This window comes from Mesocricetus auratus, unplaced genomic scaffold (genome assembly GCF_017639785.1).
Source record: "Mesocricetus auratus isolate SY011 unplaced genomic scaffold, BCM_Maur_2.0 Super-Scaffold_100011, whole genome shotgun sequence".
In the NCBI taxonomy this organism is placed as follows: domain Eukaryota; kingdom Metazoa; phylum Chordata; class Mammalia; order Rodentia; family Cricetidae; genus Mesocricetus; species Mesocricetus auratus.
The window spans coordinates 65,471,329-65,486,010 of NW_024429195.1; the positions used below are offsets into that span (position 1 = coordinate 65,471,329).

General features: G+C 36.9%; 1 protein-coding gene across 11 annotated transcripts in view; it reads left to right on the plus strand.

Annotated features, from left to right (window-relative positions):
• Positions 1 to 2,099: 2,099 nt before the first annotated feature.
• Positions 2,100 to 14,682, plus strand: part of Lrriq1 (leucine rich repeats and IQ motif containing 1) — a 185,343-nt gene continuing 172,760 nt past the window's right edge. For 4 of the 11 annotated variants that reach the window (XM_040754969.1, XM_040754972.1, XM_040754970.1 and 1 more), the window contains exon 1: positions 5,194 to 5,323. Coding sequence is in view for 7 of the 11 variants with exons in the window: in XM_040754967.1 (XP_040610901.1) it covers positions 5,183 to 5,323; positions 14,483 to 14,594 (253 nt within the window). In the remaining 4 variants the exon portion in view is untranslated. Of the gene's footprint in view, positions 2,350 to 2,833; positions 2,909 to 5,178; positions 5,324 to 14,482; positions 14,595 to 14,682 lie in introns of those variants that run through there. The other 7 variants (XM_040754967.1, XM_040754968.1, XM_021225984.2 and 4 more) reach the window with 7 other exon arrangements.

Consider the following 14,682-nt stretch of genomic DNA (forward strand, 5'->3'; position numbering starts at 1 on the left):
ATTTGAAATTAACGAAGGAAAGTGTTATAATTTATAGCATTACCATACATATATTTAGTTAACGGAGTGATTCAGTGTGGTTTACTGAGCAAATAGGCAGGTTCTGTATCTGTGCTGCTGAATGGAGTATCCAGTCCCCAGTATCTACAAGCCAGCTGCACAGAACTTGAAATATATATTGCTTCTCCTCTTTGGACAATTATATTTATAAGGAGAAAACCAGTCTATTTGGCCCTAACTTTCTGACCACCGTGAACAACACACATTACAAAAACGGCTAAAGTATTCTAAACATATTATAAATATTGGAAGTATTTTGTAAAGTTAAAGGTATTCAGTAATTATTGTTTTCAAATTTGTGGTTTGTTACATTTTGTCTTAACCATGTCATAGTAACTAATAAATATATAAGTGCATATATTTAAAATGAGCATTGTGCTCCATTATCTTTTTAAGTCTTCAGACTTGTAAATAACCCAGAGTTAGCACAACAGTTCAGTTTTCTATTTTTTTCTCATTTCCATTGTTGAACAACATATCCTGAGTCCACCTCCTCACATTCTTCCCACAATATGGTCTAGCCCTTCCGTTCTATTCCTTAATAAGTAAATTCTTGCACCGTACTTCATGAACCTTAGAGAAATACTGCCCCCTGCTGACCAAATCACGTACGCAATTGTTTACATAGGCCCCCTTGATTTCAAGAAAAACACATGCTTATCCTAAGTTGTTTACAAAAAAGAAAAGTATCTTCAACAAATGGTGCAGGCCTATCTGGATATCTGCAGGTAGAAGAATGCAAACAGTTACATATTAATCACCAGGCACAAAACTCAAGTCCGAGTTGATCAAATACCTCGACATATGAACACAGTGAACTTGTTAGAAAAGAAAGTATGGAATAGCCTTGAACTCATTGACATTGGAGACAATTTCCTAAACAGAACACTGATAGCACAGGCATTAACATCAACAATTAGTAAATGGGATCCCAGGAAATGGAAAAGCTACTGTAAGGCAAAGGACACAGTCAGTGTTACAAAAAGGCAGCCAACAGATTGAGAAAAGATTTTCACCATCTCCACATCCAATAAAGGACTAATATCTAAAATATACAAAGAACTCAAGAAATTACACATCAGCAAACTAAACAATCTGATTTACTATTCAGGGTAAAATGGTTATAGAAAAGCTAAACCAGTGTTTCTCAACCTTTCAAATCTGTGACTGTTTAATACAGCTCCTCATACAGTGGTGACCTGAAACATTTCATTACTGTATCATAACTGTAATTTTGCTACTGTTAAGAATTGCAATGTAAATACATTTGGAGATAGAGGCTGCGACCCACAGATTGAGAACCACTGCGCTAAACTAACATTTCTAAACTGAGGCTATGTTTTTTTAGGAAGATTTTTCAGTTAATTGTGTTTCTACTAAACAAAAGATAGTTTAAAAGCAAGAAAATATAGTTTTTCTACCCTATGACTATCTTAGACATTTGTTGTGGTTTGCATCTATTTGGCTGATAATGTTCTCATGTTCTAATGTGATTGTCATTACTTCTTAGAGTAACAATTGTCTTCTCCATTAATCATAAGAAAACATATGATTGTAAGATCTCAGTCCTTGGCTGGTGAGATGGTTCAGTGAAGAAGAGCACTTGTCTTGCCAAGAGCCCAGGTTCAGTTCCCAGCATCCACATGGGGGTTCACAAATGTAACTCTTCTTCCAGGGAACTGGACCTCTTCTATTCTATTTGAATAATGACAACAAAATGCCATATCGTCGATAGGTAATTTCCCAAATTGTATAAATATTTTAATTTTATATATTTTATTATATTAAATTAAAAATTACATGCCAATCTCAGTTCCCTCTCCCTCCCACTCCCCCACCCTCCCCGCGCCCACCACTGTCCACACCTCAAACAGGGTGAGGGCTTCCCATAGGGGATCACCAAAGTCTGTCTCATCATTTGGGGCATGACCCAGGCCCTTTCCCCTGTATCTAGACTGAGTAAAGCATCCATCCATAGGGAATGGGTTCCAAAAGGCCAGTTCATGCACTAGGGATAAATAGTGGTTCCACTGACAGCGGTCCCATATACTGCCCTAGTCCCCATTAACGCCTAATCTGAAAAGAAAAAGGAATTCCTCCTCCTGGTCCCAAAATGCAGTGACCACTCTAAATTCGAATAGAACTTGTTTGTCCTATTGGGGCACCTGTAAAGAAAGGCTGCTCTGCTGTCTCTGGATTGGCTGTTGCCATGGCTCCGGTTTGTTGAGCCGCTGCTGTGCTTCTGAGTGAAGAAGGGTGCGTATGAGCGGGTCCTCCGTGGCGACCCTGGTGAGCCCAGTCGGGTGGACGGCACCCAGCGGCCCTACTGCAGACCAGGCTCGGGAAGGGTGGGGTGTACCCCGAGACTGCACAGTACGCAGGACTCCAGCCCCTTCCTTTCAGGATTTTCCTAGCTCTCCAAACTTGAAACTCCTCTGACTTGCCAGAGAGCGCGTCATCCTCCTCTGGACCACACCCCACCTCAAGGCTCAGTTCCTTTCTTCCCGTCTGCCCTCCCCTTTGCTTATTACCCATATGTAATGATTTCGTTGTTGTTCCCTTATGAAGAACGTTTTCCTGCCCTTATACCATGGCTGCAGGAGAGAGTTCCCTAAGCTTTCCCCCACTTCAGGCAGTTAGAGAGCCCGGGTGATTCACTATCAACTCGGGGTAGTCTAGGGCCGCTTACTGACTCTAGGACCCTAGCTGAGGAAGTTCCTTTCTGTACATTTACATATGTGTCTGGGTGTAAATTTTAATTTTCATTTCTCAGACAGCACAGAAAAAAAATGGCCATGAAATCGCTTGTGGGGAAGAAAGACACGTGATGTCCATATCTAGAGAAGAGGCAAGTACAAGCTTTTATTTTCCTCTCAGCTTTTTAGATTATAGTTCTTGCTTAAGTGGAGAGCCGTCCATAGAAGTAACGCGAACGGTGACACAATACATAAAAGGAATACTGAGCAGGACGCAATTTCGGTAGGTGACATATCTGATTTACGGTACTGGAAGAATGCTCATATTAAGAAGAGTAGCTCCCTCGTGTGACACTATTCCCGAGGAGGGTGAGCAATTGCCTACTAGACCTAAACGGGAAACCAAGGGCAAACCAAAGTTAAGGGCACCACCAAAATCCACCTCGGCGAACGGGTGCGTTTTATTGGGGTTACTTACAGAAATATGTTTAAGGAGTTATTTCAGAAATGATTGAAGGGCAGCTAGATCACCAAAATTCCACTCCAGTGAGATGGGAAAGCTCACAAACGCTGGGCACACGAAGCACATTGTGGGGAGACTGAAGGAAGCTCAAACAAGGTGAACTCTCAGGCTGCTGAGGTGGTCATCTCTGTTTCTCCCAGGTGACCGTCTGATCCTCTTCTAGGCAGCTCTGCTTGTCCCAGAGTGCCGCCAAGCTGTCCCTCCTGCTGGTAAATGCCTGAGAGAGGAGCCTAGTCTGGTGCAGTGCTTTGAGGAAGCCTTCAAGTAGTTTACTTAGTGAGTTTAATGAGCTTCCCTGCAGGTGGAATGTTTCCCTTCCCCTTAGACGCTTGCTTTCAGCGTGGATGCTTTACCTTGCTTTATATTCTGTATCAGAAGGGACTTCCCCTCAAAGTGGACACTTTTATGTTGGAGGAAATTGCTATATAGCAGGTCCTCTCGCCCAACAGGATCCATCAAAAAGAATGTCCTAGAAAGAACTAAGCAAATGTTTCATTTCATGTTCTTTAATACTTAGGCTTTAAAGACTAAGAACACCGAGTTATCCTGTTCAAGCAGTAGCAAATGAAGCACATATCGTGACTTTGATTGCATACCACAGTTCCTTAAGTATGAATCCAAGTTAAGTGAGAAAAAGAAGGAAAGGGAAAGAAAAATGAACAAGAACATCTAAGGGCTTGAGGAAGAGGAAATATTTGTGAAAATGTAGTGAGAGCTGACCAGCTCATTTTCAAATCTTACCCCCTCTTTGCTCCCCGGACTTGTAATAAAATGAAAAACCAAAATAATATGCAAACATGTAATGGGTTACAATTTATGTGCATGGACAAGTAAATACAGCAAAACCAAAAATTGTTACAGATTTCTTATCTTTAGAATATATGGTATGCCATATTTTGATTTCTGTGCTATCCTAACTTCCTATTTTATGTTATTAAAACGTGTTGATACAAACCAATCAGATTAACTTTTTGATAGGTCATTTGATGACACAGAGCTTTCAATACTATTGTAAAAGGTGTTATACAGAGGGGCTCATGGGCAGAAGATCTTGCCTCGAAGGCTCTTTAGTAGTAAGAAGATAATTGACTTTGTACTCAGCATCTCCCAGTCATGATCCTGTCCCCATTATTCATTAGCACAATGGCTTTAGATGGTTAAGTAGCCTCTTCAGACACTAATGTTCTTATGTAAACAGTGACTATATAATCACTAATCTGTTAAGTTCTTCCTCTGATCATCAATTATGTATTTGTCCTCTAGTCCTTGGCCTACCACAGTCCTGAGTATCTGGGACATCATCTTGGTGGTGGTGACAAAAATGATGATGATGATGTAAAGACATCTTACTATATGATCAATACCCATTTCACGTACTAATGATTTAAACTTAGTGCATTTTACATTATATGCTATATGTTACCTGTTATTGTGTGCCACTTTAGCTGTGTAAGGCAGAATTACTAGAACTTGAACTCAATGAATACAAAATAGCCATAGATTGCTTTCAGTAATACACTTGAGTTTTTCTCTTAGATGTGTTTTAATCTCTAGTCAAACTGTTTTTTTTAATGGACTATATTTGCAAAGGCAAGGTTACCTTGAAATTTCTTAATTGCGGGAGATAAGCTAGTTAATTCCATGTGGTTTTTCTTGAAAAAATGAAAGCATTGTAGTCTTTTTGGCCATGTAGTGATCAAATATTTTTAAAAATGAATAAATTAGCAGACAAAGCCATGTTCCTTATTATATAGAGCTAGACTAATGTGGTACTATAAAAATTTCTTTAAATTAAATGTCTACATGTATTTTGGATTGTGTGACAAATTACAGAACCCATAAGGTTTTTATAGACATGTTAGATTCTTTTTCTTTAAGTTCTATTTTTTGATCATTAAGAATTATGGAGGACAGTGATGACAGTGATGCAAAGCTCAGAGAAGAAATAGAAGCTGAATTGGATAAAATCAGCATTTCTTCCTTGGAAAATGATGAGGTTGAAAATGATTCAGAATCAGAAACTCAGAGTGACAATAGTGATACGGTAAGTGTTCACATTTTTTTTTCATTTTTCATTAGTTCATTGAGAATTTCATATAATGAATTTTGATCATCCTATTCCCCAACTCTTCCTCTAAGATCCTCCTCCCCTTTCCTTCTAACTCATCTGTATGCCCTTTATTTTAAACCCCAAATGAAAAATTGGTGCTGCCCATATGTACTTGGATGTATGGCCTCTTACTGGATAGAATGTGGTCCACCTCTGAAGGGCCATGCTCTTAGAGAAAGTCATCTTTCCTTTTTACTAGCAGTTATCAGTTCCCAGTAGCTCCTTAGATCCTGGCATTTGGTCTGGATTATGCTTGCACAGACCTTATGCATACTGTAACAACTACGGCTCATGTACAACATCCCTGATTTGTCTGTAAAACACTGCTTAATTGTAGTCATCCTCTGCCTGTAGCTCTTAAATTCTGTCTGCTCTCATTTCTGCAAACATCCCTGAGCCTTTACGGGAGTGTTTTACTTTTAATCCCTTTTTTTTCTGTTTGTTTTTCATTTAAAATAGTTATTTTTTGATACAATGCATTCTAATTATGGTTTCCCTTCCCCTAATTCCTTCAATATCCTTTCGACTTCAGTTCCTGGACAAATTCACTCCCTGTCTGTCTCTCCTTAGAAAGCATCTAAATAATAGTAATAAAATTAAGATAAAACAAAAAACAAGGAAAACTGCCAAAGAAGCACATGAAACATATGTGTACACACACACACACACACACACACACACACACACACACACACACTTGCACATACAGGAACTCCATAAAAATATAAAACACAGTAAAAGCAAAGGACCTGTAAGGTTATTAAAACAAATAAAAAAAAGTCACCAACAAAACACTATTAAACAAAGCACCTCCAAAGATGCCATTAAGTATCTTTTGTGCTGGCCATCTTCTGGTGTGCATGGGAACTGCCCTTAGGAGTGGTTTGTATTCCCCATTGATACTACACTTGAGAGAACTCATTTTTCATTTGAGAGTGGTTATTCAGCAGAGATAGCTTTTGAGTTAGGGAAGTGGTTTTGTCCACTTCTGTCTCAGTGTTGGGACCAAATTTGCAGCAGACTCATGCAGTCCCTGTGCATGCAGACAGTCTCGGTGTGCATCGGCCCTGCTGTGTCTAAAAGGCCTTGTTTCCTTGGTGTTACCCATCCCGTCTGGCTTTTACAGTCTTTCCAACTCCTCTTCTACAATGGTCCCTGATGGAGGACTTTGATTGAGACATCTCATTTATGACTGAGTGTTCCAAGATCTCTCACTCTCTGGATATTTTTTAGCTAACGCTATCTGTATTTGTTCTCATCTACTGCAGGAGGAAACCTCTCTGATGTAGGCTAGGAAAGGCACTGATCTCTGAGTATAGCACAATATCTTAGGAGTAGTCTTAGCAGAAAGGTAGTATTAATTTTCCCTAGATCCCTGGTTGATCTAGTCTCAGATTCTTGGCTACCCAGTGTTGGGAATTAATTGGGCATTGTATCTATCAGATACAGGCTGTTTACTCCAACTACTGCACTGACATATCTTCAGGCAGGTCATTGTTATATATCAAATAGATTGTACCTGGGTTGCTGTTTGCGTTTCTCCTTTGGTAATGTGCAGAGTACATTATAGTATTATCTACATTATTAGTTCTTAGAGGTGAAGTCTGTGGGTAGGCACCAGCTTGAATTCTCCATATTAAGTGAGTTATATAGTTTTGTTCTACAGCCTTGGTGTCAGTTTGTGGAGAACTGCCAAAAGCCTTTGTTCAGGTCTTTAATCCATGTGGAGTTGAGATTTGTTCAGGGTAATATATGTATGGATCTATTTGCATTCTTTTACAGGCAGCCATTCACTTTGACCAGCACTGTTTGCTGAAGGTGCTGTCTTTTTCCAGTGTCTATTTCTGGCTTCAAAAAACAAAAACAAAAATCATGTGTTCATAGCTGTGTTACATTTATGTCTGGGTCTTCAATTTGATTCCATTGGTCAATGTGTTTGCTTTATACTATAGTTTTATAGTACAACTTGAAATTGAGGATGGTGACATCAACAGAGTTTCTTTTATCATTCAGGACTGCTTTCACCATCCTGGTTTTGTATGTTTCTATATGAATCTGAAATTTTCCTTTCAATATCTATGAAGAATTGTATGGGAGTATTGACGGGAATTGCATTGAACCTCTAAATTGCTTTTGTCATGATGATCATTTTAACTATATTAATCCCACTGAACTGTAAGAATAAGAGCTCTTTTCATCTTGTGATATCTTCTATTTGGTTCTTTAATATCTTATAGTTTTTATCATACAAGTCTTTCATTGGTTGACGTTAACCTAAGATATTTTATATTTGAAGTACTGTGAAAGGTGTTATTTACCTGATATGGTTTTTAGTTAATTTTTTTTGGATATAGGAAGGCTACTGATTGTGTGTGTGTGTGTGTGTGTGTGTGTGTGTGTGTTTTGTATCCATCTACTTTGCTCTACTTTGCTGAAACTGTAGGAGTTTTCTAATGGAACTTTATGGTCAGTGATATATAATATTATGTCATTTGCAAATAAAGGTATTTTGACTTCTTCCCTTCCTGCTTGTATCCACTTGATCTTAATGCCTCCACCTCCAGAGAGCTAGGGTTACAGGCTTATACAACCACCCTCGGTTTTACTCACTATTAAGGACTGAATGTAGGGCTTCATCATACATTCTAGGTAGGCAATCTTAGTAAGTCAGCCACTGACCTGACCTGCCCCAGAGATCATACTTGTTAAGATTTTACTTTAGCAGTATTCATGTTTCTAGAGATTTATCTCTTCCTTCCAGATTACCCAGCATGTTTGGGTATAATGGTTTAAAATAGTTTCTTATGAACCTTTGTAACTGTTGTCTTTTTGTAGATAAAGGTTTAAGTACTATTGGAGTGAGTTCCTGATTTTAGTAGAAATGTCATTCTCTGCATTTTGGTTGATATAGTCTGTGTGTTTGCTGTAAATCACCTCTATTACATTGAGGTATGCCCCTTGTATCACTAGTCTCCCTAGGACTTTTAACATGAAGAGGTGTTGTATTTTGTCAAAGGCCTTTCTCCATCTAATGAGATGATCTTGTGGTTTTTGTCTTGTAGTTTGTTTATATGGTAGATTGAATTTATTGACTTACATATGTTCAACCATTGCTGCATTTATGGGATGAAGCCTGCTTGATCATTGTGGATGGTTCTTTTGATGAGTTCTCGGATTTGGTTTGCAAGTATTTTATTAAGAAAATCCATCTATGTTCATATGAGAAATTGATTAGGAATCTTTTTATTTGTTGAGTCTTTATGTGGTTTAGAAATCAGGATAACTGTGGCCTTGTAAAATGAACTTGGCAATGTCTTTTCTGTTTCTATTTTGTGGAATAATTTGAGGAATATTGGCATGAATTCTTCTGTGAAAGTCTGTTATAATTCTGTGTTACAGTCATCTAACCCTGGGCTTTTTGTTGTTATTATTTGTAGAATTTTAGTTACTGCTTATATTTCAGTAGGACATAAATATACATATATATATGTTTAAATTACTTATTGGACATTGATTTCACTTTGGTAAGTGGTATATTTCAAGAAAATTGCCTACTTCTTATAGATTTTCCAATATGGTAGAGAAACTATTTTAATATCTATTTGAATATCTAAAAACATGAATACTGCCAAAGTAAAATCTTAACAAGTAGGATTTCTGGAGAAGGTCAGGTCAGTGGCTGACTTACTAAGATTGCCAACCTAGAATGTATGATTTCCTCAGTGTCTGTAGTCATGTCCTATTTTGTCTCAGATTTTGTTACTTTGGATTGTCCTTCCCTGCTTTTTTGTTAATTTGGCTATAGGTTTGTCAATCATAATGATTTAAATTAATCAGAAGATACAGGGAAAGCTACTACATATTTATCAAAGGAGGAACCCACAAAGAATAGACTACACTTCTTAACATCTATGTATCACACACAAAGGCACCTGAGTTCGTTCAAGAAAAGCTACTATAACTTTGATCACAATTTGAGCCTCACACACTGATATTGTGTAACTTTAATACCTCCGTCTCATCAATAGACAGGGTCTCCAGATAAAATCTAAACAGCAATTCTGGAGCTTCCTGATATTCCCAATAGACCTGGTAGATATTTGTAGATCATTTCAAGCAAAATCAAATGAATACATCTTTTTCAGCAGCTCATTTACTTTCTACAGAACTGACCACATTTGGACACAAAGCAAGTCTGAACAGACACAAGAAAATTGAAATAACATTCTGTATACTGTCTGACCACCAGATTAAAAATGGATATCAACAACAGAAACAAAAGAAAGTTTCCGAGCTCATTAAAACTGATCAGCTTATTAATGAGTGAAAATTTGTCAAGAAAGGAATGAAAAACTCTTTATAATTTAATGAAAATGAAAGCACAACATACCCAAACTAAAGAGACAGAATGAAATCAGATCTAAGGGGTTAATTACTAGCACTGAGTGTCCTCATTGTCTACATAAAAAAATGGAGAGATCTTATATTAGTAACTTAACAGCACACCTAAAACTGTAGAACAAAAAAGAAGAAATAACATCCCAAAGGAATAGATGGCAAGAAATAATCAAACTTGGGGCTTAAGTTAATAAAATAGCAACAAATAGAAATAGCAAAGAATCAATTAAACTTTTAAGCCTTTTATTGCAAGCAGGCTTGTTAGAAAGAATTTTACTTCTCTGTGTTTGTCATTTGTTTATCTATGGCTTAGGATAGTAGCTAAAAGTTATACTCTTTGGTTGACATTTATATGCAAAAAATTTAAATAAAGATTGCCTATGATTCCCTTTCTGCTCTATGCCTTATTTTCACAGAAAACTTACATTGTGAAGTTCAAATATACTTCTGCTTCCCTACTGCTCCCCTGTACTTGGTCTTGAACTCATGGCTTTGCCCATTTTAGGACAGTGTGCTACCATTGTGCTATATCTTCTGCTTTTCTCACTATTTAAAAGTATTCTTCACTTACGTATTACTTTAAAAATAAATTTAACAATATCCTGTATTTTGTACAGTTAACTTAAGGAGAGAAAAACACTAGAGTATTACATACAAAAAAGACAGATTTTTGTTGTTGTTGTTGTTGTTGCTTCACACACAAAGACAGAATAAAACTTTCAGGCTACACTTTGGCTTAGGATATCATAAAATTACATGCAGATTTCAAATATCTCTTCTAATAAGGAAAATAAATTATAATATTAACCTAAGATGAAAGATTCAAGAATTGAAGATTGTCTTTTACAGGATGTAGAACAATCACTACAGTTTATTCGTATTTAAAAGCCTTCTTAACCAGGAAATAACAATCACAGTAAAGAGAACAGAAGAGGAGTGGGTAATGTTTTCAAGACAAATTTAGTATAATGTCATAGATTTTTGTTTGATTTTCTGTAGTGGTAAGGGAAAAGTTAACTGTATGAACTGGTTGTTGTTAGTTGCTAAAACTAACAATGCATTTCAGTAGTTACAATAAAGACAAAATGATGATTACTTGACTCATGGAGACCTAATATGCCAGAAAGCATTGTTTGGTCCCATGATATTAAGCCTGTGATCTTCTTTTGTATCAAAATAGATCTGTAGATCAGTCACTCAGTCAAACTGTGCTTTATCTTTTTCAAGGAAGTTTTCTACTCTAGGATTGTTATTAAATATATTTAAGTATTTGAATTGTTTTCATGAATAGTGTATTTTGCATTATACTTTTAAACAATAAGTGGTATTTACAGAGTGTAAGAGAAGCTTTTTCCTTGAGAGAAGCCTTCCCGCCAGCCTGGTTCTAGAGCCGCATCAGTCCCAAATAAGCACACAGGAGGCTATATTAGTTATGAAGCTGTTGGCCTTACTTGTCTCTAACTGGCTAGCTCTGCTTTAAGTAATTACCCTATAATTGTTAGTCTAAGTATGTCTCTTACCGGAGAATAGTTCCAGGCTCCTACCCCATGGCGTTACATCTTGAATCTCCTGTGTTTCTCCTTCCCAGAATCCTCCTGGACTCCTAGTCCCACCTATCTAGATTCCTATTGGCTCAACAGTGCTTTATTAACAAATGTACAGGACTTCCCCAACATCTCCTCTTTTCTGTTTAAACAAAAAGAAAGGTCTTAACTTTAGCATAGGCAAATTATATATAACAGAACAGTTATCAAGTAAGAACACAGTTACAACATTTTGTCTATCAACATTTAGCAAGATTTAAAGCAAATATCATCTATCTCATTCTTGTGAGTCCAAAGTTCTATATGTAGCTTATCTTTTATCATAACTAAGGAAAACTATAACTGTAACTATCTGTCTTCAACTCCATCAAAGACCACAGAAGGATAATATATAAACACTAGGATTGACAGAGATATCTTGCTACCTGGACAGTCACCCAAATTTCCTCTGTAACGTTGGGGCATCCATCTTCAGCCCATAGACCACAATATGTCTGGAACATTTCTCAGCAAAGCAGGAAATTTCAAACTGTCCATCTGCATTGGCAGTCTGTCAGTCATTTTTCTGTGTCCTGCAGAAAGTGTTGTAGACTCTTCCATGAAGCAGGAACCCTGTAAGACTGAGTTCAGCAGTCATTTTTCTGTGGGTCCTGCATGTCCAGATTATACAACAACAGTCAAGCAGTACAGGCAAGAGCAGTTTCTTGCCCAAATGGCTAATCTTGCCATGTTGAAAGCAAACTCCATAACAAGTTTCTTCGATGCCCATCTTCCTCTCAGATGTAATTGGTGCTGCCAGGAGCAGACATTTCTCATTGTCAAGAAAAACCCTAAACCATTTTAAATGCCATTTTCTGAAGGTCTTTGAGAGGTTTGAAGACTGTTTATCTATCTCAAATATATTTCTGTATATCTAGAAAACCTAAATTACCTAACTATAAATTCTATTATAAGTAACTATCTATAGTCTATATTCAATTATGTATTATGTTTTAAAAGATCAGTATAAGCACAATACTTAATCAAGAGGAGAAATATATACATCACAAAATTGACCTTGAATTTGTATCAATAAATGAAAAACAATATCCATGCCATAATTCCCCTTTTTACCATTAAAAAAGAATGGCTGTGATCATTAGCCAATTATAAACAATCCCATATAAATGAAAACAAAGGTTTATAAACAAGATGGGAATTAGGACGTCGCTTATTCCAAACTGCTTCGGGCTGGAAGGGGGCACTGGAAGGGGATCATGAAAAAACTCAGAAACCTGTATAAGTCCTTATTTTCAGGGTCTGTAAAGCTCCATCATCTTAGCTGTTTCAGTTGTTGGAACACCTGGTCCACTGCTTCCGGGGGTCTTGGTTCATCAAACCACAGAAGCCTGGAAGGAATCCTCAGCTTTTCATTTTCTGTAGAAACATAAATAAAATCTCCTTTCCCAAGTATCATATTCTTATACTTAAATTTTGAAGTCAAGACATTTTCAAAAGATAGAAGTTGGATTAATTTAGCAGCATTTATAATCAAGTGTACTTTAGCACTTGTTCCTTCCTTAGCAATTATAAAACTGAAAAACACAATAGCGTACAGTATCCAGACTCTCTGTGTATTTTCCATCTTTACGTGGCTTATTTATTTATCTATTATTACTTTATTTGTTTTATTTTTATTTATTTTTCTCTGAGACAGGGTTTCTCTTTGGAAATCTGCCTGCCTCTGCCTCTGGAGCAATTCCTACCAGCGTGCGCCACCACAGCCGGCTTCTTTATTTTCTCTCAAATCATACGTATATTTTTAAACACAATGTAAACCTTTAGAGGTTTTGTTCATCCAAGTCTGATTTTACTGTAAAGCTTTACGTTTTTCTGGCCACGTGTCTTATCTGTTAAAACCACGGCTGTTTAAACTGCCGTTTCCAAGATGGCGGGCGTAAGCGTGATTCCAGCTTATTGCCTCAGTTCATGCTGACATCCAGCAAATGCTGCCACTTCCAGCTGTACATACACACCTTTCAATCGTTAGCAGAGTCTCTTAAAACAACCTTGCTGGTTTTTTGTTTTGTTTTTTTTTTCCTTTTTATGCTGAGTCATGAAGACTCCAGTAAGCGAGCCGCTTGAATCTCGGCTTGTCGCTAGCAAAACACCTGAGAAAAATGCTGCTATCAAAAATCTGTGCTTCTCTCTGTTCTTCTGTTTCTAAAATTTCTTTAAAGCTTTTGTCACTCTACGTGGAAATTCAATCCCGCTCTGACACCATTCTGTAAAGAGAAGCTTTTTCCTTTGAGAGAAGCCTTCCCGTCCGCCTGGTTCTATATCCGCATCAGTCCCAAATAAACACACAGGAGGCTATATTAATTATGAAGCTGTTGGCCTTTGCTTGTTTCTTACTGGCTAGCTCTGAATTAAGTAATTACCCCATAATTGTTAATCTAAGTATTTCTCTTACCGGAGAATACTTCCGGGCTTCCTACCCCATGGTGGTTACATCTCGAATCTCCTGTGTTTCTCCTTCCCAGAATCCTCCTGGACTCCTAGTCTCACCTATCTAGATTCCTATTGGCTCAACAGTGCTTTATTAACAAATGTACAGGACTTCCCCAACATCTGAGGAATGAACTTCATTTGTTTATGTAGAATAATAATATCACTCTATTTAGGTATTTAGCAAATTTGAAATTCATTTATATAGGCTTTGTTGATAGATGTTCTATAACATTATATAAATTCAACTATATTTGATAATTACATATTAAGTACTTACATAAGGCATTAGATAGTATATTTTGTAAAATATTTCACGTTAGTTTATATTTCATAATAAAAAGAATGATATCAAGAAAATATAAATAATTCTTGATATCCAGAACTAATGAAAGCATTGGAAACATTGTATCTCTAATAAAACTGAAAATGATAACTAGGTAACCTTCTTCATTTGTTGTCTTAGAATTTTCTAGGAACATATAACTGCTGAAAAATAGAAAGAAAAATTAAGACGAATAAGTTTGCGAGAAATAGACCCATTATTTGAAGGCACTTTTATCTATTTACAGAGTTTGCTCAAAATTTTAATGTGAAAAGAATAATGCAATATTTGACTTATAGCCCTTGGTAATCCCTTCCATATTTTTTACTCAAATTTTAGGATTTAGTTGAGTTGCCAGAGTCAGTTCTTCACTGTATCAACGTCATAAGGAACAGGAGTAAAACTGCTGAAGAGCTCTTTCTTCAGGACTTAGAGGACACTGATGTCTTCAGTGAGTACATAGAATGTATATAGTAGAGGGAGTTGTTCTTCTGAAGAACCATCTTTGAGGGCTACTACCACAGTCAGCAGCATACTTC